The 25,409-nt window shown below is 35.6% G+C and overlaps 2 protein-coding genes across 5 annotated transcripts; both read left to right on the forward strand.

Moving 5' to 3' along the window:
• Positions 1-6,663: 6,663 nt before the first annotated feature.
• GI (gigantea protein (GI)) lies at positions 6,664-20,465 on the forward strand. 4 transcript variants are annotated; one of them, XM_059599760.2, is made up of 15 exons: positions 6,664-6,827; positions 7,270-7,477; positions 10,503-10,574; positions 10,795-10,849; positions 10,970-11,112; positions 11,345-11,619; positions 12,907-12,962; positions 14,212-14,452; positions 14,573-14,723; positions 16,243-16,452; positions 16,657-18,201; positions 18,807-18,875; positions 19,219-19,437; positions 19,694-19,786; positions 19,952-20,465. In XM_059599760.2, exons 2-15 carry the CDS (start codon positions 7,391-7,393, stop codon positions 20,249-20,251), a joined length of 3,516 nt encoding a protein of 1,171 aa, XP_059455743.1. In that variant the 5' UTR covers positions 6,664-6,827; positions 7,270-7,390; the 3' UTR covers positions 20,252-20,465. The 4 variants fall into 4 exon arrangements, with proteins under 4 accessions (XP_059455743.1, XP_059455742.1, XP_059455741.1 ...); XM_059599759.2 differs by having other exon boundaries at positions 7,277-7,477; XM_059599758.2 differs by having other exon boundaries at positions 7,372-7,477.
• A 1,742-nt stretch (positions 20,466-22,207) lies between these two features.
• On the forward strand, positions 22,208-24,329 carry PFL (Ribosomal protein S13/S18 family). Its single transcript, XM_059599717.2, has 4 exons — positions 22,208-22,319; positions 22,466-22,626; positions 23,091-23,279; positions 24,033-24,329. Exons 1-4 carry the CDS (start codon positions 22,317-22,319, stop codon positions 24,136-24,138), a joined length of 459 nt encoding a protein of 152 aa, XP_059455700.1. The 5' UTR covers positions 22,208-22,316; the 3' UTR covers positions 24,139-24,329.
• The last annotated feature ends 1,080 nt before the right edge of the window (positions 24,330-25,409 follow it).

Here is a 25,409-nt window from a genome sequence, read left to right on the forward strand (position 1 = left end):
GATCATCGTAATTTCACTTGAAGTGAAGATGAGTTATTTTATAGTTAATTTTTTATTCATGAACGGTACAAGGGAAAAAAATAAAAAATAGAAGAGGTTAGGAATAAGGGTAATTTTTTATATTTACCCTTATTTTTTATCCCCAATACGCACAAATAGTAAAAAAAAAAAAGAAGAAAGAAGTTGTTTAATTCACTTTTCGGACAAAAAGAAATGTGTAAACAGATCTACTCGAGGACTTATTCGTCAGTTTGAAAAAAGATAGCGTGATTGACATCAGAATGAACTAAATAGTAATTACCACTGCGCACGCATAACATGTTAACATCCCCATGCACGTTACACATAATGGCTTATGACTCATGCATACAGCGTCCCGTGATCCTCCATCCCATGCGAACGTAGGGCCCACACGGTTCACGAGGCAAGTTGGGTTGGGGGAGGGGGGGGGAAGATCACGCGCTGCAACCAGGAAGATATATTCCTCGCATCGCATTGAGCCACGTGTGTGTTAGGCCGGATCCGACGGGTTTATATCTTGAGCCGCGCTCTGATTGGTCCTCCAGCAAGTGGTACCCAAAAGAAATATCTAAAGGATGCTAAAGGAGTGGTGCCCCTGGGACCAGATATTTGTGGTTTGACCGTCACACTACCCTTTTCGTTCCCAGCCACCAATCATCCCACGTGGCGTGAGACTTGTGGAACGATGCTTTAGGGCAGCAACTGCAGGACACGTAGATTTTAGATTCAGATCTCGTGGAATGGTGGCATGGTGCAATGGTTAGTTTCGTTGCACCTATCCTCATCCCTAGACTTTGTAGTCACCACTTCTTTTCAAGATTAAAAAATATATATATACTTCTTTTCAAGATTAAAATATATATATATATATATATATATATATATATAAAAGGCTGGATCATGCCCAACTAGGCAACCATACCTGGCCATGGGTGGTTGCCTAGCTGGGTCAGGCCCTCAGCCACTTGGGTGGCTCTCACCCGACACCCGGCATGTAACACATGAAGCAAATAAAATAATAATAATAATAATATGTTTTCATTTTTTGTGGAATTAGTTGGAACAAAGTTAAGCTAATTAATGAGTATTTCATAAAAAAAAAAACAGACGAAAAATCCTAAGTTAAATGCTTTAGAATTCGGACATTCGAACATGACCGAGGGAGGGCATTCGAATACGACATCAATCTTATTAAGATGTATCTATTAATTGTCATTGTTTACCATTTGTATAAATTTTTCAACATTTGTAACAAACTCAATCATAAATACAATAGCCTTCACCATGCGAGAAGTAGTATAGAAATAAGATCATAATTGGGAGAATGTTTTATAAGACTTTCTTTTTTAAAAAAAATAAAATTAGGGACGACTATACAAGTCCACTCATAAAGAAGCCATTATGGATATGGTAAAGTGGCTAGCACAATGGGTTGTAGCTTTCTAGCATTCTAAATGGCCAATTAAAATCCTACATCTTTTTAATCTATCATTAGGCCAGGACGCATGAAGTTAAGCTACAGTGTGGTCAAAGAAGTCAAGCTTGATATATACAGTAGTTTTATTATTATTATATATATAATGTTTAAAATATTCATTGAAATATTATGTCTCTTATTTTTACCAGCTTTAATTTTTTAAATAAAAATAATTGAAGTCTTGAATTTCGAACAATATTTTCCTAACTTACCTCCCATTTTTTGTGTTGAGCCTCCTTAAATTCTTCCTCTCCTTGAGATGTTTCAGTCGATCATGAATTCAAAAAATAAATAAATCAAATGAAAAACTTAAGATGAAATTGGTCTAAGTAGAGTTTTACTTAAAAAGAAAATTCCAATAATTGATTGGTACTGCCGCATACGCTCGGTAATAATTTATTTAAAAATAAATAAATCGGTATGAAAGTTTTAAGCAAAACCCATCTCGGCGTGTTTTCCCCACTTCCAGGTGAATTGAAGTGGAACCCTAGTTGTACTAATTTAGCAATAGCAAGTAGATTGGCACTATCTCCCCCTCCTTTGTCCATATAATGCTCAGAAAAAAAGAAAAATAAATTGGCACTATGGCAAATCAGTCAATGAAAACCATCTTTTGTGCTCTCTCTTTCTCTCTCAACGCACTGCAAATTTTTAAGCATGAGTTTCATGGCAAGTCAACTCTGATCCACTTGGAGTTGAATTTAAGATTAGTCCATGGACATGGAATTAAAATTCCATTTATAATTTGTCTTATGCAAGAGTCAAAAGGATCACTCATGTTAATGGAAGGGGTGAAGTCATCAAAAGGTATGCCCACTACTAGTTTAGAATGGAAGAATTTGTGAGAAGATTAACATATGAAAACTTAATTAGAAAATCACAAAAAGACTTGCTTTTGACTACTATTGCTCAAGTATTTCAATTGAAAACCCATATTAGACATCTTTGAATACTTTCTTAGAATTTGAAGAAAATGATTGAAATGCCCAAATAACGAGAGAGATGTAAAAGCAGGGGCAGCTGCTCACAGAATTTCTAAATATAACTGATGATTGTTACTCATGAAAAATTACATGCTTATTTATACATAGGTCAAGACATATATTGTCTATAATCCAACATTGCGCTTTCTTCTATTAAAGGAGAGAACTTTTGATGAAATTTCAAGGAAGACAACCTTTTGCATTTAATTGTTATTTCTATTTTAATTTAGTTTAATAAAAGTTTTTTTAATACAGTATAACATATAATATATATGACATGTTGGCCACCTTAAATCTCCTCGTCTAAGACGTGTTCTAACATAAAACGCATGTTAGGGCAGCCGACTTATATGCAAGAACAATAAACAAATCTGAAAAACGTCATGCCGACTCCAAAAACTTGTTTATCACAATTTATGCAGAATTAATACTATGAAACAATAAACAATTCAATCACCCAAAATATATAAAGCAATAAAGAGGCAGACACATATATTTTGGTTACGAAGAGGAAATCTTTTAGAAACCGATCTAAAAGTAAAACCTCTCCGGGGCAACCAAGCCCAGGAAATCATTATCAAAAGATTATCTAGAGATTACAGACACTAGGAACACTTACAACCCTTTGCAAACCTTGGCTCTGTAAGATCGACAAGCCTACAACTCGCCTCCTTACTCACAATCTTCTTCAACGTGGTTCTCCTTTACCGGACTTTTCCGATAGACTTCTCAACCGTAGATTTATCAAAAGAATAACTAAAACTCTAAGAGATTCAATTTAACGCTCACCACATATGATCTCTCTTAGCACAGCCTCCGACGAACTTTCTGGGGGTGAAAATTCGTGCCTCTCTATTTTATAATGATGTATATATACCCCCGACAAAACCCTAGTCCTAACCCGCTTAAAATCACGTTTTTTGGCCTAAAACTTACGGGGTGTCCGGACAGGTTAATGGACTGTCCGGACAGGGCCTTGCGGAACAAAAATATAGTTTTTGGAAATGCAGTTCGGACCTGGGGAAGGCCTGTCCGGACAGGGCATGCAATGGGTGAAACAGCATCCTGGAAATGTTGTCCAGTCTTGATCAACAACTCCAATCGATGGGCATTTGTGGTCCGATTGAGCTGAAATTTTGCAGGGACGTTCATAACACATGAATCTATATTATGAACGGTGGAGATTGGATTATGAGCATTGTATATCAGTGTTTGAGCCCGTAAACAGTAGCCTCTGTATTTTGAAACTGAATTAAGCCAACACAATAACTAACAAAATCTCTAGTGTAAGGCATATTTAGACAAGTTAATGCACCTAATTGCTTGCTTGCACATATAGATATGGTAGGCTCAAGTCTCAATACCAACATATAATCTGCCAACATATGAACAAAACAAGTAAGCATTTTAGGCTATAGTTTAGTTTTGGCTCTTGTCACCATCTTCTTCTTATGTGTTCATATATAACGTATGGTTTGAAAAAATAATAATTTCAAAATAAAGTTAATAGAAAACACGATTTTTAAAAATGCAGTTAAGCATTTAGTAAGAATATTATTTGGCTTGTCATGGCCTTTGGGTTAAGGATGGATTTGTTATCTTGACCTTCGGATTGAGGATGGAGTAGATTGATGTGTGGGCTTAACTCGCTTGGTCGGATTTTTAGTTTCTAGTTTTTTTTTTTTTTTTTTTTTTTTTTTTTTTTTTGTATTTGAGCTACCCATGTTCTAGATCTAGTCTGCACGAAGCAGATATGTTCCTTAAATGTAATTGTACATGGGTTAGTGGAAGCTTGAAGTCATTTTGATGACTTTGTAACCTTCATAGCTTTTGGCTATGATTTTTCAGAGTAATGTAAGAACTTTATGCTCGTGAAATTTTATTAATAGAAATTTCATATTTTTCAAAATAATAATAATAATAATAATCGGCATTTAAAACTGTACAATTTTTAAAATACATCTTATTAGAAATACAAACTAAAATGCAACTTGAAAAAGTTACGGGATCAAAACGTAATAGGAAAGTAGAATTGCCATTAGTCATCATTCTATATTGCATTTGATGTTCCATTTAATATTTATTTATTTGGATGGATCAATCATGCTTGTTAAAATATTTGGTTTAAAAAACAAGAAAGTAAAACAAGCCAATCGGAGAAGCCCGAAATGGGAGCAAATTTGTCGACGAGCTTTTTGCATCGGCTTCTAAATTAAAGTATCAGATGCGTGGGTGAGTTTGTCAGAGTATGTTCTGTGCATACCGTTTTAATCTAGTTTAAAATTTGGCTTTTTTAGGGTGCATCGCATATACTTTTACACCTGGGTTCCTTACTTCAACAACGCATATATATATATATTGGTGTTATATTATCAGCAAGGGAAAATATAATTAAAATTTAGACTATTAACAATTTTGGATTATAAATGTCATACAAAATTGCAAATCAATTTGTATGAAGTTGTCCATAGCAACTTTAAGATGTGCAGATTTTCGGTCTTTCAACCGTTGATCTATTGTTGATATGGTTTCGACTCGTGTGTACGTGTTGTTTTTTGACAATAGATGTGGTGGGGCAAGAATTCTCTTTTGAATTTTTACGAAAGTCGAAAGCAAAGATAAATGTTCGTTTTGGTCTCTAGCGAATTCCGACCCACCCAACTTTATTTTTTTAAAAAAATATAATTAATAAATGGCATCATTTTAGGTTTAGTTTGCTTTTGTTAAATAGAAAACAGAGAAAATGCTAGCATCGATTTGAACCCTATAATTTTTTTTACTTCTCTTTGATGCAAACCTAAGTTACTTCCTCCCATGTTCGTACTGTTCGTCCATTTCTCTCTCTATGGATGAATTTCTACGTTGATATTGTGCTCTTCACTTTCTTCTCTCCTTTCTCTTCGCACTTCACACCCGCTCTAAAGACGATTTTTTTTGTGTTTTCATATTGTTATTGTCTTTCTTTGCACAATTGCACTCCGAAGGGTCTTCAATAAAAATAAAGATGCACGAAGATGAGGTGCATTTGTCTCAGACAAAGACATGGTATCTTTGTCTCGGGGGTTGTTATCTTTATTAATCTTCGTCAAATTCTTAACTTTAGGGTCATTCAAATATACTCTAATAAAGGTAGACAAAGTTTTCATCTGATGAACATAGAGACATGAGATCTCTTATTTTCCAACCATCTCCAACACTTATGCTCAACTCTACCTTCGACATTTTGGAGTCGGAAACAAGAGGAGAATAACCTCCATCAAAGGAAGATTAAAATATTTTCTATCTTTTTTTTTTTTTTCCTTAAAAAAATTATTTTATTTATGCTGGTAGAGGTGAAATGCAAAATCATAAATTCCGACTCCAATATGTCTTATGCACACCCCTATGACCTAAACAAAGACGTACAAGGCAAGAATTCTACATAAATTACCAATGTAATTTTGTCATTAACTAATCTATCATATATAAGATAAATGTTATACACGTTCTTATTTCCGTATTCTCATGTTTGCACTCTCTAACGTGACAGTAAAATTACTATTAAATATAAAATTCAATAGTAATTCATTTAAAATTTAATTATAATTTTAACTACCATAGCAGAAAATGTGGGATTAAGAAAATGAAAATGAGTGTATAATTAATTTATTATAAACCTCAGAAAGTAATCAGCAACTCGGATATTTTTTTTTTTGACCTTTTCTTTAATTTATCACTCTCATCATCGACGCATATAATGGCTTTCCATAATTAAGCAATCAAACGGTCAAAACACAAGGAAGACATACACCCGCGTACGACGTCAAGCCAAACTCCAGCAAAAATATCTAGCACCGGCCACTTCAACAACCGAGTTTTTTTATGAATTTATTGTCCACGTGTCATGCAATCATTCTAATTTAGAAACGCCACAAATTACATTCAGCAACCCAGGGTTACTATCGTCATTTCACAGCCCACTCCAGTGCTTGTCCGAGTCTCTTTGTTCGTTTCAGTCCCTCGTGGTTGACGAACTGTGTACAACTCTCGTATGTCGTATGTCGTATGTATGCTGCGAATGTATAGAGTGATGGGCATGTATGGGTATGTGGATGGTAAAGACTGACATGACGTGACAGCCAGCCTCTAAGGCGAGCGGAAAATATCATTGCCACGTACGCAGCCAAATCTTAAGCTTCGCAGGGCAGCGCTCCTAAAGATATTCTCTCTGTGCCTCACCACCAAAAACTCCAACCTCTTAATATTTTCTAAAAGAGAAAAGAACAAGAAAAAGGAAGAGAGCCAAAAAAAGAAAAAGAAAAATCTGGAAGTTTTTGTTCAGACAAATCGGCTGGCAGAGATACCCGGTACTTTTTCTTTGTTTCTACTGGATTTTTTTTTGTTTTTGATGTTTTCGTTGTTTTATATTTAGTTCGAGTGTAATCAGTCTGTAATTTTGCATTAGAGAAAAAATCTGAAATTTCGAGCTTACGTTTTGTATGATTTGGTTGAATTTATCAGCTAGACAAAGCTTAGCTGAACTTGTTAGGTACTGGTTGCTAAGTGATTTTATTTTTTCTATTTTATGTTCATTTTATTTTTTTTTAAAAATGAAGGCTTGTACGATTTGAATATTTTTGGTATATAATCATATTTAATGTCTAGTCTGTTCTGGCTGATAATTATTCTAACAAGTAACAAGATTTGTAAGTCTGAAGCTTTTGAGAGGCGAAGATATTTTTTGAATTATATTTCTAGAATTATTTTCATTTTTTTTTTTTTTAATCTCACGTTGCTAACGGATCTCAGCCCTCAGGGAAACATCAAGGGCCGGAATGTTGAATTACGATATTTTGATTCTTGATTGGTAACGGTTTGCAGTAACGGTTACCGTTTAACTTTTGCGAGTAGGAGGATAAGTTTCTATTCTATGGCTGCGTCGTCTGAGAGGTGGATCGATGGTCTTCAGTTCTCCTCATTATTCTGGCCGCCGCCGCAAGACGCGCATCAGCGAAAGGTGCGCGCATGTTTTTATTTGTAATTTTTCTGAGTTCTGTTAGTTGCTATTGTGTTATTTATTGAATTTAAGTTGCATTTTTTTTTTCATATTAATTTACTGGTTTGTTTCTCTTTGGTTTACACGGATCAAGTCGCTGAAATATTTGCTTTCGAATGAGTAAGTGCATAGGATGTACTGAATATTGAGGAGCTTATGATATTAGATATATAGTTGGAGAGATACTTTGGTTCCTGTGAGTGCCTCAGACTGAGGGTGATGTGGTGAAGTGTTTACTGCGGAAAGTTGCTTGAGCTGGAATCTTTTGATTTTTTCTGAGCATGGAGCTTAATTTTGCTTTCCATTTTGCACCGTGGAGATGGTATAAAATCCAAACCACTTCACCTACTTCATTGCCCCCCAAACTGTTTCTTGTACCTCTATTATAAGTTCTTTTTGTTCATACAAAGTTTGCAACTAAATAAAGTGAATAAAGTGCCTAAGTCCTGTTTTTGTTTACCAAAGTTAGTTGCTGTGCCAAGGGTAGAGAGTGTTAAATCATCGTTTATCTCAAAAGTTTAAGCTTATAGGAAGTGACTCTTACACACTTCATCACGCGTGGGCTCAAGCTCCTCTTAATAAGTGAGGCCCAACACTTGAAATATTTAATTGAAGTGGGAGTTGAATGATGGAGACAAGATTCGAATTCAGGACCTCTAATAGGATAAGTAGTAGTTTAACATGGTATTAGAGCTGATGGTGGCGTGCGGTATGGTGGAGTGACGCAAGCATAGACAAGGATTCCTATAGTAGGGATAGAGGTGCAAGGTGCAGGGTTCATAGCATGGGTTTGTGCAAGGGTTTCTAAAGTGCGGACAAAGGTGCAAGGTGTGAGCATGGACGCTGAGTTCTTGGCGTATGGGGAAAAGGTTCATGGCACAGGCACAAACGAGAGTCCCTAGAGTAAGGACAAAGGTGCATTGCGCGGGTAAACCCACATAACCCACAAGTGATCTTAGAAAAGGCCCATAAGATTGATAAAAAGCTTCTGTTTGAGGGGGAGTGTAGCAATGTGGTTATGGAGTCACACATGAAGGGGAGATTGTTGAGTTTACACGTGTGGTTGTAAAAAGATTGAGTCTCACACTGGAAAATTGTAACAAGTTTGAGTGGTTAATATAGAATAGTTGAATCCAAACCTATAGGCTTAAGCTTTTAAGTTGAGTGGTGTTTCAACATGCTATATTATTCTCACTAAAAAACTCTCCTCAATGTATCAATCTCACCCACAAGTGGTATCAAGGTTTAATACTATATTAATCACTACTTATCTCATAAACTTAAGTTTATAGGAGGAGATGAATTTAATCACCTAATTTATATTCTAATAGAGAGTTAGTATCCCGTTTCCCTATGGTTATGAATTAGTGAATATGTAGTTTTTATAAGTCTATGAATTGATAATATTACAAGGTTTTTGGTTAAAACCAATTATCGGACCTAGTTCTCCCTCCCCCCCCTCTCTCTCTCTCTCTCTTCACATTTACATTTTTAGTTTTCCTTTATAACATGTTATTGGAATACTGATATTATCACTGGACCTTATGAAACATTAATGTCTTCTAGAACGTTGAAACATAATCATGTTTTGGAACTACGTATATAATCCATAGAAAGTTATCAAAAGTTTTTGAAACATATTAATCCTCATCATTATTGTAATAACTGAGATGCAGATATTTGGAACTTCAATGCTTAAAGTTTAGTTGATAAAGATGGAAAATTGGGGTTTAGATTGCGTTAAAAGGGTATTATTGTAATAAAGGGAAAAAAAGATATTTCTGTCATTTATTGTATTTTCCTTTATATATAATAACATAGTGAGAGGGACGTGTAGTCGACTTGTATCCTTGTTGGTGGACTACTGGCAGTACGTGAAATGCTGCTGTGTGGAAAATGGTGTCTACGTGCCTGTTATGATGTTTATGGAGGGAAATGAATGACAGACTTTTGAGGACCTTGAGAGGACTTTTTTTTTTTTGATAAGTAATTGATATAAATAAAAAGTGCAAAGGGGCGCAACCCACATATACGAGAAGTATAAACAGAGAGCGCCTAAGAGGGAGAGAAATGAAAGAGAAAATCAGAAAAGCTAATCACTAATGGAGCTAGCCAAGCGGCTGTCCAAGAGTAAAGAGTAAAGAAGAAAAAACGAGTCAATTCCTCTATAGTCCTAGTGAAATTTTTAAAACATTTAGCATTTCTTTCCTTCCATATACACCACATAAGACACAGAGGGATCATTTTCCACACAACCGCGAGAGGACTTTAGAGGAGATTAAGTCATTTTTTTTCAAAACTTTGTATCTTTAGACAACTGCCTATGTTTCTCCTTTAACAATTAGTTATAGTGATTTCCTTGTTTTTTTTTTTTGCTTATTCTAGTTAGGTGCTTCCTCTTGTATACTTTCTGTGTACTTAGGGTCGCCTTTACTCTTTTAATGATATTTGCTGATTACTTATATATAAAAAAATAAAATTAGTGAGAGGTTTGGAGGATCTTTTTGTATAGACCCTAATTTTCACATGGTATAAGAGTAGAGGTCCTGATTTCAAATTCTAGCGCTAGAGTTTACCTCCATTTCAGTTAAATATTACACGTGCTAATCCTCACTTGTTGAAGATGATGCCTACACATGAAGGGAAGTATTAGAATATTAGTTAAATAATTAAATTCACATTTTTTTTTTCATCTACTTAAGCTTTTGAGATAATTAGGAAGTATTATAATATTAATCTTGTTTGCGCTGAATGTTAAGGTATATAGAACTTGCTTTATGTACGTCTATCCAAAAGTGAAAAGTTAAAAAATGAACTTCTTGTATGTCTCTGAAAATGATTGATTGCTTTGGACAGTGGATTTTAGATCTATTTTATATCTTATGTTATCTACTTAATTTCTTTTTGTTTATATGATTTTTTCCTTTTTTAAGTCAATTTCCTACGGTATTTGAGACATGTGCTTCTTTTATTCCTTTTTCCCCAGGCTCAAATTACTGCCTACGTTGAGTACTTTGGTCAGTTTACATCAGAACAATTTCCAGAGGATATTGCCGAGGTATGCTCTTTGTGCTTTCAATTATGAACAGATTGTTCTTACCCTGAAAAACTAGAAGGAGAAATATACTCAACTAAGAGTATTAACTATTAGGATGAAAGAAATGCTAATTTCGTGGAGACTTTAGGTATTGAGTGTTTATAACAGATTTTTTGTACTCATATACTGATATATGTTCTATTTTTTTTTTTCTAAGCACTGATATATGTTCTTTTGATAGTTGATCCGTAACCGTTATCCATCAAGGGAAAAGCGTCTTTTTGATGATGTTCTAGGTATTGATACTTTCCCCATGTTAGCTTTTTCAATAATTGATAAAACATTTAAGTTCTCATTTGAAAATATTTTCTTATTTCTGTATAGTGACTGCTTTATGTGTTTAAATCTATTTCCAGCTACCTTTGTGCTTCATCATCCTGAGCATGGGCATGCTGTTGTTCTTCCAATTATTTCGTGTATCATTGATGGTACGTTGGTGTATGATAGGACAAGTCCTCCATTTGCTTCCTTCATATCCTTAGTCTGCCCAAGTAGTGAGGTATGATCCTAAGTAGTTTGATTTCACTATTTTCAAATCTATTTCATTTTGTTTTGAAGATTTTCCTTACTTGATAAATTGTATTTTCTGCCTTTATTTTTTTACATGCTTATATCGTATCTCTTTTTTTTTTTTTTTTTTTTTTTTTTTGGTTTCCTTTCAACAGAGCCTGCAATACGCTTTACAAATTGCAGAGGATATTCACATAAACTTTTCTTTCCCCTTTTTACAGAATGAGTACTCTGAACAGTGGGCTCTGGCATGTGGGGAGATCTTGAGAGTATTAACTCACTATAATCGCCCAATATACAAGATGGAACAACCAAATAGCGATACAGAAAGAAGCAGTAGTGGCTGCCATGCTACTACAAGTGACGCTACTGACAGGGAATCCAGCCATATTCCTGTGGTACAACAGGAGAGGAAACCTTTAAGGCCTTTATCTCCCTGGATTACAGATATATTGCTAGCTGCACCTCTCGCTATCAGAAGTGACTACTTCCGATGGTGAGTGCATCATTTATCTGTGGCTTAGTGCTGCCATTTTGGTTGGAAAGTCATAGAAAGATATAATGCTGAAAGTAAGTCATGCATGATGGAAAGGCAAAGTGCTATCTGACCCAATTTGTGGGGAAAAATGTAATCCAACACAAATTTGGTTTAATTGTTTATCATATCAGGCAGAGCTTTATTCAACCTTAGGATCTTGCTCGGATACCATGCCAAGATTAGGGTTTGCTGAAAAAGAGAGGCTCAGAACATACTTTGGCCCTCTCACTATTTTCTTATATATATTAAAGAGAAATATAATAATGCCAGAAATAGCCCTTTAACCTTTATTACAATAATATCCTTTCCAACACGGGGTTCCAAACTACCTTCATTGTTTGATAGTACTTTTTATATAGCAACATCTACAACTGCTTGTCTTTTCTTCTCTCTCTCTAATAATGCATCGGTTTTTTTTTTTTTTTTTTTTTTTTTTTCATCTTGATTTAGTAGACAGCACGTTCTCTTTATGTGAGGCAAAGGCTTATGTAAATGAATTTTGTTCTTGTACAATCTGCTTTTGGGTCTGCAAACTATGCCATTTTATTGATGAAACTTGCTAAGTTGCAAATATATATTTACCATTGTATATATTTACAATGGTATATGGCAAGCTGCATGTTGTCTATCATAAACTAAATGTTTTATAATGACAGAACTTTCATCATCATGCTGGTATTGTTGTAATGAGATTCTTGACAAGTTGGCAAGTGCAAGATATCTTTATTACTAGCTGGAGGGCAAATGTTGGCAGCATGTAATTTCAACTCATGAATGCAACATAATCTAATGATAGTCTCTTTTCATTTTTTCCCTTTTCCTTCACCCTGTTGAGAAACTTCACAAAATGAAACCGTAACTGATTCTCTGAAAAGAGAAGGCTGTAATTGATGATTTAATTATCTCTGTGTTCCTTTTCTTTTTTGGTTATTATATATAAATGTTTTTCAATGGTTTATGCCAATTGTATCAAAGGTAGACTTGAGGACTTTAGCAATTTCTGTTGATGGCCCATTTATCATTCTTTCTGTAACATTCCAAAATTAGCACCATGTTGGTTTCAACTTTGCTCATTTTATTGATGGTTCACATTTCCAAGCACAAATTAGAAAGTATTGTTTTGATTATAGCTATCAATTGGCAGAACAAATTTTCACACTGTTGAAATGGAAGACATTTCATTTCCTCTTGGTTTGTTTTCATATGCCCTTAGATAATTTAACAAACGATTTCTTGCATTTGCAGGTGCAGTGGCGTTATGGGTAAATATGCTGCTGGAGAACTCAAGCCACCTACAACTGGTTAGTTAAATTTCTCTACAGAATATAGATATGACTTTGCATTCTGCAATTCTTATATTTTTGATACTTGGCCCTGAGTTGCAATTTGGAATAATCCTAGTTAGTGTTATCTATGAGATGAAGTTTCATCTGGAAGCAGTGATTTTGCCACACATGTTATGCAATCTGATCTTTTTGTACTGTAACTTATTAAATATAATTTATGTGAAATGACAGGACAAACATAAGTACATAAGACAACATAGATGGTAGTGAAATTATTGGTTGATTTATACAAGTTTTGTGAAAACTGAAGAACAACTTGCACAATTTTTTTGCAACTGTTTAGTTCAAAACTACTTGACTAGGATTTTGGAAAATAAGGGTAATCCTATTTTTTCTCAGTTTTCTATTCATTAAAATTCACGGATGCATTTTTTTTTTTCTGTATTTACCAGCAAGGAACAAAAACACCTACTCTTTGATCCCACAATCCCACCACCACCAGTTTCAATTCATTAAATCTTTAACTTGTCGACTAGTCCATTTACTACAACAGATCATAAAAATTTATTTTTTCTCAAAACCAGAGGCAATAACAATTCAAATAGCCAAATGTATCCAAGATGTCATGAAAGGTTCAAACCAGGCTCGCTGAACTAGCGGTTTACTGATGCATTCACTGGTCAGCTTGATTTTGACATTCTCGTATCAAATTGGAGCGCTTAGATATAACTTTTAACATTTTATAGATTGAAGAATTAGAAAAGAAAATGTCTTCACTTTAATGTCTTCTTTATGAATTAATTCAAATACATGCACTTTTAAAATGCTCTTCTACTACAAATTACCATCAGTCTAGTCAGTGGATACACACAAGTAATTGAACTCATTGAAAACCTTCATGTTCACACAACTGATCTATAACTCCAACAGCATGTTGGTAACATGAAAACTTCAAACCAAAATAGCTTAGGCAAATCAAACCACATTAAACCCCTAACCACTACGAAACAGTTGTGTATACTGAATCATACTGAACTCTGTGGAACTCATTGAAATTGTGCGGACTCTGTATGGTGAACGGGTTTGGATCTCCCTGGCATTAAGCTTGAATGGTTTGGATTCTGGGGAGTTGTTAGGGTGAGAAAAAAGAAAAGCAATAGGAAAGAGGGATAAAAAAAGAAAAAACTTTGATAATTTTCTTTAGTTTATATTAAGAAGGAATTGTACCTCGAGATGGCAATGAGACACCCCCTCTTTTTTTCAGCTTCTTCTCGTGGATCTGGAAAGCATCCTCAGCTCATGCCATCAACACCAAGGTGGGCTGTTGCTAATGGTGCTGGTGTGATATTAAGCGTTTGTGATGAGGAAGTTGCTCGCTATGAAACTGCTACTTTAACAGCGGCCGCTGTCCCTGCACTTCTGCTTCCTCCTCCAACAACAGCTTTGGATGAGCATCTAGTTGCCGGGCTACCAGCTCTTGAACCATATGCACGTTTATTTCATAGGTAAATATCTGAACCTTACATACTTTTTCTAGCCAAAGCAAGAAAAGAAAAGAATCTGAAGCTATTGGTATCTGTCTTTTTGCTGAATATACTTAATATATTTGTTCTTTCCTGTGTTAGGTATTATGCCATTGCTACTCCTAGTGCCACCCAGAGACTTCTTCTTGGACTTCTAGAAGCACCACCATCATGGGCACCAGATGCACTTGATGCCGCTGTCCAGCTTGTAGAACTCCTTCGGGCTGCCGAAGACTATGTATCTGGCATTAGGGTAAGCTGGATTCTTTAGGTTGCAAAGTTTATATAGCTGTGATACTATGCTGTCGATCAAATATCAATTGAACTCAGTTATACCACTATCTTTTTCATTTTTGGTATCCCATGAATAACCTGCTTCAGGAGAAATCCTTATTTGTATCAATGATCTTGGGAAGATTTTGTTTAGATGGAAAACTGGAAATGCATGCCCCCATGAACAAAGCAGCTAGATGTCAATGCAAACCTTGCATTTTTATATTTTAAAGGTCAATACATGGCATTCTGTCATTTATTTTTTCAATGGATCTTGATATTTCAATTACTGCTATTAATGAGTTTCCTAGATGACCATTTTTTTCTACAACTAATGCATCCATTAGTTTTTAACTGGTTGTTGACAGAAAAATTTACATGGTGACTGCAAGATGGTAGTTAGTTATTCAATCTAGGGATTTTGGATTGGAGAGGAGTAAAAGAAGAAGCAGCAGAAGAAAGGATATACCTTCCTCACCCTACATTGGATCCATACCTTCTTTCTCAATACGCTTTGGTTTAATGTGTTTGACTGATGTTTAACTTAATTCAAATTGCTTGAAGCTGAATAGTATCTCTTCCTTAGTTTAATTTTTGGCTAACTCAGCATTAGTCAAGCGAAATTGGGTTCAAATCTGGCTCAAGACTGCTTCTCCTTCTTAAGTGTTAGCGTTAATTGAGTGTTAGCATTAATTTATGTGCAACATTAATGGAAAGTTTTTTCTCTTAAGTTGATTTGCCAAAATTCTAGCTAGCTTGCTGTTGTTTTAATTCAGCCGAACTAAACTTCAGGCTATAACATTTACTGGACTGGACCAACAGTCCAAGTTCAACCGAAGCTTAGACAAAATATGTTTAACTGAATAGCTATGTGTGGGATCAAATTTGCAAATTGATAGTCCTAGCACTAAAGGTAAGAAAGCGGCAGAAAAGTGACACATTTATAGTTATCATCTCCTGTACTCCACCTCAATTTGGGTATTGATGGGAAGAAAGTTGGAAACACTGAATTATGGACACAGTATTTTGATAGTATTTACGTGTTACTTTTTTTCTTTCTTTCTTTCTTTCTTTACCCTCTTTCCTAAATTTCTAGAAAAAATATCATAAAGAAAGGAAAAACTTGATTCAGTATCAGATATTTTATACCAAGAATCAACAATAGATTGCAAAGGTGAAGTAGGAGTTTAGTGGTGGCCATTCTGCATATTAAGGTACTGGAGTTATATCTGAAGTTCCAGAAATAACATCTATCAGTAACCTTTTCATCAAGCAGGGGGGATGGAAATTCATCTTATAAACTGTTGGAAACAAAAAATTTTATTAAATAATATTTATGTTCATTTGGATGGAGTTATTTACCGAGGGATGACTTATTGTAGCACTTTAAGATTCTTTTCTGGACACAAATTTGTCATACCTTTCAGAACTAATCCATCTAAATGCATATAGTGTTTTCCTTTCTGATATATATTAATTCTTTTTTGTTTGTGATATAGCTTCCTAGGAACTGGATGCATTTGCATTTCTTGCGTGCAATTGGGACTGCAATGTCCATGAGAGCAGGCATAGCTGCTGATGCTGCAGCTGCTTTACTTTTCCGGGTACTCTCACAGCCTGCATTGCTTTTTCCTCCACTACGGCAAGTTGAAGGAATTGAAGTTCAACATGAACCTTTAGGAGGTTATATTTCATGCTATAGAAAGCAGGTACAAGTGATAATTGTTGGCATTTCTTTTTTATCTTTCTCAAGTTTTAGGCGTCCAGATGCTGAAAAGCCCTTTGCTATAGTTTTCTTGAAATTTTATTAGTTCTTTCTTTTCTTTTGGTCGGTTTTTTTTTTTCTTATTATTTTTTATTTGTTTTAAATGATATCCAAATTAAATACCATCTCAAAAACTACTTCTTACCAGATAGAAGTGCCTGCGGCTGAAGCAACTATTGAAGCTACTGCCCAAGGGATTGCGTCAATGCTTTGTGCCCATGGCCCTGAGGTTGAGTGGAGAATTTGTACCATATGGGAAGCTGCCTATGGCCTGATTCCATTGAGTTCATCTGCAGTTGATCTTCCTGAAATCATAGTCGCAACTCCATTGCAACCACCCATGTTATCATGGAATCTCTACATACCTCTCCTGAAGGTCCTGGAATATCTTCCTCGGGGAAGCCCATCAGAAGCATGTCTCATGAAGATATTTGTTGCTACTGTTGAAGCGATTCTTCAGAGAACATTTCCATCTGAGTCTTCTATAGAACAAACAAGAAAGGCAAGATACCATTCTGGCATGGGGTCTGCCTCCAAAAACCTTGCTGTGGCGGAGCTTCGTACTATGGTCCATTCACTTTTCTTAGAATCATGTGCCTCTGTAGAGCTTGCTTCACGTCTGCTTTTTGTTGTGTTAACTGTGTGTGTTAGTCATGAAGCTCAGTCCAATGGGAGCAAGAGGCCAAGAGGTGAAGAAAGTTATCTATCCAATGAAAGCATTGAGGAATTACAGGCAATATCTGAAAAGCAAAGACCAATGAAAACTAGGAAGTTGAAAAGGCAAGGGCCTGTAGCAGCATTTGATTCATATGTTCTAGCTGCTGTTTGTGCTCTTGCCTGCGAGCTTCAGTTATTTCCTCTGATTTCAAGGTCAAGTAATCACTCAAACTCTAAAGATGCATCACATGTAGCCAAGCCTGTGAAAATCAATGGATCTACTGATGGGTTTCAGATTAGTATTGACTCAGCAATTCGTCATACTCACAGAATCTTAACAATTTTAGAGGCACTTTTTTTACTGAAGCCGTCTTCTGTTGGCACATCATGGAGTTACAGTTCAAACGAGATAGTTGCTGCAGCCATGGTTGCTGCTCATATTTCTGAACTATTTAGACGGTCAAAGGCTTGCATGCATGCTCTCGCTGTCTTGATGCGATGCAAGTGGGACAATGAAATCTACACTAGGGCATCATCACTATACAACCTCGTTGATATTCACAGCAAAGCTGTTGCATCCATTGTTAACAAAGCTGAACCTTTAGAAGCGCACTTAATACATGCAACAGTGTGGAAGGATTCCCCCCTGAGTTTCGATGGCAAAAAAGAAAATCAATGTGAAAACAGTGTTTCCTTTCATCCAGGGCAGCTATCTACCCCACAGTCTTTGGATTCAGCCCATTCGGGTACTAAATTTAAGTCTCAGAGAGCATCACATTCAGATGAAAGTTCAGGAAATACCTTGGGTAAAGGTATTGCCAATTTCCCATTAGATGCTTCAGATTTAGCCAACTTCCTCACGATGGACAGGCATATAGGATTTAATTGCAGCGCACAAGTTCTTTTAAGATCAATGCTGGTGGATAAACAAGAGTTATGTTTCTCTGTTGTGTCTTTGCTGTGGCACAAGTTGATTGCAGCTCCTGAAACCCAACCTAGTGCAGAAAGCACTTCTGCCCAACAAGGATGGAGGCAGGTAATATTCTGTGTCATCCCTGTAGCAGCATTTTCCTTTTTCCATATTTTATATTATGAGCTCCTGAATAGAAGAAACATAACTTTCTGGCTATAATTTCCCTATTTTGGATTCATATTCCAACAATATATTAGAAGTCCAACTGTGCCTTGTTGCAATGCGGGAACTGAATTCTTGTCATGGTCAAAAGGAACCATCTCTTAAATGTCTATATTTAAAGGATCTTTTCATGCTACCTTTTATATATATGCTTTTTTCTTTGTGAAAATAAGAACACAAAACACTTATAAAAAAGAAAAAGAAAATAAGAACACAAACATGTGTTTACTGTTGTCGCTTTGTACTTTTCCGTCAATAAGAGTTTTTAGTGTAACCTTCAATCTATGCTCGTAGATTGTATTTGTGAGTTAAAAGATAAAATATGAGTCAAGTACTAGTAAATAGGTTCCACATTCTATGTTACAGTAGAAGATCATTACTATTAACAAGAGGCACTTCTGGGACAGTTAACTTATCTAATATATTTCTGCCACAGTTTATTCGAGTAACTGTATCTATTATCAATGCAAATTTATTTCACTGACTAACATTTGGATGTATTTTAGGTCGTTGCTGCACTATGCAATGTTGTATCAGCATCACCAACAAAAGCAGCTACCGCAGTTGTCCTTCAGGTTTAAACTTTTGCTCTACTTGTAAATTGTCGCCCAAGTATATTTTAGATTTGCTTTTGTCCTTTATCTTGAAACCTCATGTTAGGGGTCTAATAATAGAGGTATTTTAGGATTGAAATGCAAAAATCATTCACGTAACACCTCATGTTTTTGCTAAAACTGATAGAACTTCGGAACTACCTTTGTGATAGGACCAAAATATAGCTTCTAGTAAAACAAATGGTTATCTGTGAAATTTTATTCTCTGATAATGAAGGTGTTGCCTTGCTGATGTCAAAATCACCAGCCTTATTTACTGGTATATTTTAATCTCAAATGCTTCATTTGCTTCTGCGCTTGTCAGGCGGAAAGGGAATTGCAGCCTTGGATTGCCAAAGATGATGATCAAGGTCAGAAGATGTGGAGAATCAACCAACGGATTGTAAAATTGATTGTGGAGCTCATGAGAAATCATGATAGGCCAGAATCATTGGTCATTTTGGCAAGTGCATCAGATTTACTTCTGCGTGCCACAGATGGAATGCTCGTTGATGGAGAAGCTTGCACTTTACCACAACTGGAGGTAACATCTCATAATATTGATTTATGTTTTTGCAGTTCCATGACTCAACATGTTAGCAACTACGTTTAGTTTTAGATTTTGTAGTTCGCCAACCTCCTGATCCTATTGCACGTGTGTCTGTGTTTTATCTAAAGTATACACATCGGACCGATTCATGATTTACAAAATTGAAAAGATTTGACTCCACATGTTTTTTAATTTATCCTTAAATCTTCAATGTCGTATTAATATTCAATCAAAACATATAAACTGTCAGCTACTGGAAGCAACAGCTAGAGCGGTTCAGCCTGTGCTGGAGTGGGGAGAATCTGGGTTGGGAGTCGCTGATGGCCTTTCAAACCTCTTAAAGGTAAACACAGACCCATTATTGACTCACTCGGTCAAGTTGGATTCCAAGCTGAATGTAAAATTTACTATGATTTGCCTGAAATTTCAAACTCCGTAAGCAGTATTCTTTTCATTTGTATGCCCATGAAACCTCTACTAATGTCAGTTGCTTGGTCCAATGCTGCAGTGTCGCCTACCGGCTTCCATCCGATGCCTTTCTCACCCAAGTGCACATGTGCGGGCGCTGAGCACATCAGTCCTTCGCGATATTTTGCACACTGGTTCAATTAAATCTAATTTTAAACCAGCGGAAATAAATGGCATCTGCGGTTCATCTTATCAGTACTTTAGTTTAGACGTTATTAACTGGCAAGCTGACATTGAAAAATGCTTAGCATGGGAAGCTCACAGCAGACTTGCAACCGGAATGCCTATTCAATATCTTGAAACTGCTGCCAAGGAATTAGGCTGTACTATTTCTGTATGACATCAAGTAGCTTTTTCCAGCCATTTTAGGTTTCGAGTTTTTTGTAGTGAAACTTGCACATAAAAACATACATTATTTATTGCCTTGAAGGACATGGGTTTGCAGGCAAGTAATTATACATTCTGTTGTCGTAGATATAGAAGCCTGAGAATGTCAATTACAGTGCTTTCATTGGCCGGACAATATAATCCTTCTGCAAGCTTGTTTCTGTACAGTGATTTGACAGCCCTACAATTAGGCTTTATGCTGTGGTTTGTTAAAAATAGGTCGAAATTTAACCTTAGATTCGTAGATGAAATCAGCTTTAAACGACTTCATTTGTTAGTTGGACTCTTGTAATCTTGGGTCCTAGTGTCAATTAGAGATCTAAAGCTACCAGTCAGTGTCGTACAAGCAAGAAGCTTGTCGTTGGTGTTATCATTATTTTATTTTTGACATGTGTTATACATTCTCTTCCAGTTCTATTTTTTTAAAATCACTATTGTATATTTGGGGTTTATAATGGTTCTACATATTTAATGGTAATTTTGAAAAGTGGGAATCGGGGGAGGAAATGTAACATTTGTGATATGAAAGTGCTTTTAAGAGTTTTATAATTGAGTTTGAGAAGAGAAAATGAAAGACAGAAAAATAAGAATTTTAATATACGGAGCCCCCCAATCAAGTTAATTACATTCGCTTTCTTAAATTTCAAACATATGATATAACAAGATTATTGTAAATCGTACTTTTAAGTGGGATTTAATGACTACAGGCTCTTAGAGTATGTTTGAGAAATATAGCTTTTAAGTTAAAAAACGTTTTTTGGTAAAAGTTTTATTTTTAATCTTTTGTCAAAAGTGCGTTTTATGTTTGAAATTTTTGAACATTTAAAAGCACTTTCAATTTTTTTATTAAACGAATACTTTTTTTTTTCAAATGGACTTTTTGAGCATATCCCAAATGCACACCTAAATAAGCTCTTAACGTGTGACCAGCTAGCAAGCTTATTACACTTACAAATGTGTTTATGGCGGAGACCTTGTCTCCTAATTTTTTTTTTCAATTACTTTAAAAAAAAAAAAATTATTGACAAACAATTTAAAAAACACTTTTTTCAGAAGTATTTTAGGATAAATAGTTATATTATAACAACTCATAGGTTAAATTAAACAAAAATATAATTTCACTAATTATTACTTAATAATATATATATATATATTAAAAAAAAGAAAAAGAAAGAGAAGCGGGGTGCTTTGCTTAATTGTTATGCAAGCTTGCAAGCTGGTCTGGACAGGAAGTAAACATGAACAAATCTTTCATTTCTTCAGTAAAACAGCCCATGCTGTTCAATCAGCCCAAGCAAAACAATGCCAGCATATTATCTTTGGGGGACTCTTTATTTGTCATTCTTAACCTCCAACAACCTCATATCATTGGAGAATTATCTCATTATTTCTGATATATTTGGTCTTTCTCAGCTCCTTTGACAATTGAACTGTCACCAAGATTGAGACGAATGCAAACTTTTGTGCTCACAAGATAGCGTATTGAGCCACACTATCCCCGATTCAACTTCAATTAGCAGCTTATTTTTTAACATATTTGTATTCCTTTTATTTTTTTGACATGTTTAAATAAAAGGAAAGAACGAGATTCGAAGTAGTTACCTTCGCTTTGTAAGGCGTGGTCTCTAACCGATTGAAATATCCTTAAAACATTTGTATTCATTTTAAATCTTTGCCTAGAAGTGGTAAAATCCCCATAATAGCATTTTTTTTTTTTTTTTTTTTTGTGGGCTTTTTTTGACAGGCCGTGTACTCTTGTTTTGTTGTTAGTATTGGTTGAATTTCATATTTATAAAACTATATAATTATTATTATTATTATTTTAAATCCAATGGAGGGCAAAATCGTCCAAGCGAAGCAAAAGTAACAAAACCCTAACAAGGAATGCGAAGTAGGCTGCCGCGTCACAGTATATAACATAAGAAGGAAGCCGAAAACCTAACCTCAGACCTCCCGCGCAGCTTCGCTTTCTGCCTCCGAATCCTCTCTCTCGCAGGCTCCGTCTCTGCAAGTTCAAAATGGTAAGAACTTAAAACTCAAATTTTTGCCCTGTTTTGTGGTTAATTTTGTATGTGCATGTGAGTGTGTGGATGTGGATTTGGATTTGGATTTGGATTTGGATTTGGATGTGGATTTCTGATGTATCTGGTGGTGGGGGAAACCGCAGTCTCTGGTGGCCAATGAGGAGTTCCAGCACATTCTGCGTGTCCTCAATACGAACGTGGACGGAAAGCAGAAGATAATGTTCGCTCTTACCTCCATCAAAGGTATCGGCCGCCGCTTCGCCAACATCGTCTGCAAGAAGGCCGACGTAGACATGAACAAGAGGTTCCTCTCTCTCTCTCTCTCTCTCTCTCTCCCACTTGTGTCGGAAAATGGATTTAATTTAACATGTTTGTTTCTTGTGTGTTGCTTGGGGATTTTCGTTTCACTCGATGACTATGAGATTTGGGTTTTGGAGCTAGGAAGGTTTTAGCTAGTTGTTTAGAATTGTTAATGGAAATACTTATATGGTGTATCTATCTGTTCATGAAATGATGGTTTTATAACAATTTAAGGACTTGGATTGATATAATTTTATTGAAGGCGAAATTAGATGTCAAATAGCTCCTTTTGGATCATGAATTAGATGGGGCATTTCATTTATGGGATTTGTATCTTGTTGAATATCTGCTTGGTTGGTAATTTCTCTGTCTTCAACTTTTCGTGTGTCCAATGTGCGTTTATTTTAAGATAAACGTAGCTAATTTTTACCTGTGTTGATTTGTTTGTTATAATGATGTTATTGTCAGAGCTGGTGAGCTAACTGCTGCTGAGCTGGACAATCTCATGACTATTGTTGCCAACCCTCGGCAGTTCAAAATCCCAGACTGGTTTTTGAATAGGAAGAAGGATTACAAGGACGGGAAGTACTCTCAGGTGGTGTCCAATGCATTGGACATGAAGTTGAGAGATGATTTGGAACGGTTGAAGAAGATTAGGTAACTATAACACTCTTTTGTATTCGTACTTTTATATGGTAATATGAGGCTTTTGCAGAGAATTCAAATTTATGGATATGGAAAAACAATTATCATGTACATTTGACCTCTATTTTCTCTAGTTACACACCAGTGGTCCGCTTTTGGTCCTTACCACTTGTGGTCACACAATTTACTGAAAGGCTAGAAATAATGCAAGTTACAACTACAGCACCCAAGACACTCTCCAGCTAGGTCTCTTGTATTTGTGGATGAGTGTCTGCTTTCTCTTTAATGTTATTGTTAGGTAGTCAAGGTGAGCCCTGTGGAACTCATGGAGTTACTTCTCTACATATTGATCCTATTCTAAGCAAGTCTTTCTAAAAGCAAAGCAAATGCAACAAATTACGTGATTGATGTTTGGTATATTGCTGGAGAATAATTACCACCCTCAATATAATCAGAATTTGAGAGGTTAGCAACCATACAGCGTAGTGTGAGACATTCGTATTATGTGCAAAATAGTTGATCTGGGACTCTGAAGAACTATGGTAGTTGCTTTCTTGAAAGCATGTCATGAATATAGGTATAGTGATAAATATGGTTGCCAGTGCAGTTAGGTTCATTGAACAAATTTGTTTAATCACTTAAATATGATTATGGGCTGTTAGCAAAAAAGAAACCCATTTCTGGTACAGGAATTCAGTTTCTGTTGATAAAAGGTTGCAATTCAACTTTTACTAGGATTGAGCTGACGTTGAGACTCTTATGCAGGAACCATCGTGGTCTAAGGCACTACTGGGGTCTTCGTGTTCGTGGCCAGCACACCAAGACCACAGGCCGCAGGGGGAAGACCGTTGGTGTCTCTAAGAAGCGTTGAGCTTTTTTCTTTCTTTGTTTTAAACAATTAAATATATGGTTGGGCAAGCCAGGTTTTTTGTTATTTAACATGTTTGATTAGACATTATTAGAGTTTTTGTTCTGTGGTTGTGGTTGGATGTTTCACTATGGTTGGGTTTTGAACCTTGTAGCCCTATTAGTGTTCTCATTTGCTCAATTTTGGTTCTTCTATGGTTCTGTCTAATTTGGCTGTCAAAGTTGTCCCGGGAGTGAGAATACCTTTTTTTAAGTTTGGAATTTGCTTGTGGGTGTCATCCTCCTTTCTTCTCAAATTTACTCGGCAAAAACAAAAGCAATCTTCCAATTATACGGATGAATACCTCTCGTTAAAAGATGGACACGAGGGTTTGAGCATTTATCTTGGGAGTGAGAATATTGCTTTTGGGTTGGATTTCAGAGTATGCACATAAGTCTTATGTTTCTCTTACTCTTTCAGAAATACTTGGGAAAACAAAACTCAATCTTCGATGGATGATGGTTTATGATTGTTTAGCTTTGGAGACCAAAGTATGCTGTTTGTGGTAGACTTGAAAGTTCGTACTTGGCTCTTACAAGCGTCAAACCCGTTCGTTCTATTAGGTTTGGGTAATGAGTAATGCATTTTTATAGGAAGATGATACATCACTTGAAAACTAATTTGTGAGGAAAAATATTTGGAAAGAATAGAATATCTTATTTCCATAACCACCCTAACCTGTAAACACCAAAATGATGTTGCAATTCGATTATGAATATGGTCCTCGTCTAGTTAGCTAGTCTATATGGAAAACTTTGGCAGACAAGTAATAATCAAGCATTGATGGGACCTTATTGAGTGCATATGAATCATCGGTAAAAGAAAAATAAAATAAATTTACTTTTATAACCTCTTCATCAACTTAAATACTCCTACTTTGTTACAAAAAAAAAAAAATACTCCTACTTTGTGTTTTCAACTGGTAGGGCATGGTTGGTACGTATGAATAGACTTGGAAATCAAATAACTATTTTGTTAATTGATTTTGCCACCATTACTTGAAATAACTATTTTTAATAATTATTCATTTGAAAAAGGAGAGTAGGTATTCTCCAAAAATAGAATAAATGTAAAATAATATTTCAAAAAAATCATGTCATTTTCATTATGGACTCCATCCATAGGTGGTTGCACCACCTCCGGCCCATCCATATGGCTTGGTGTGATCACTCCTAATGCTTGATGCTACCCCCAACGTGCTATATAATGGCTGCGATCACTAGATCATTGCTCAC

The sequence above is a fragment of the Corylus avellana genome, chromosome 7 (assembly GCF_965113065.1).
Source record: "Corylus avellana chromosome 7, dhCorAvel1.hap1.2, whole genome shotgun sequence".
Lineage (NCBI taxonomy): Eukaryota > Viridiplantae > Streptophyta > Magnoliopsida > Fagales > Betulaceae > Corylus > Corylus avellana.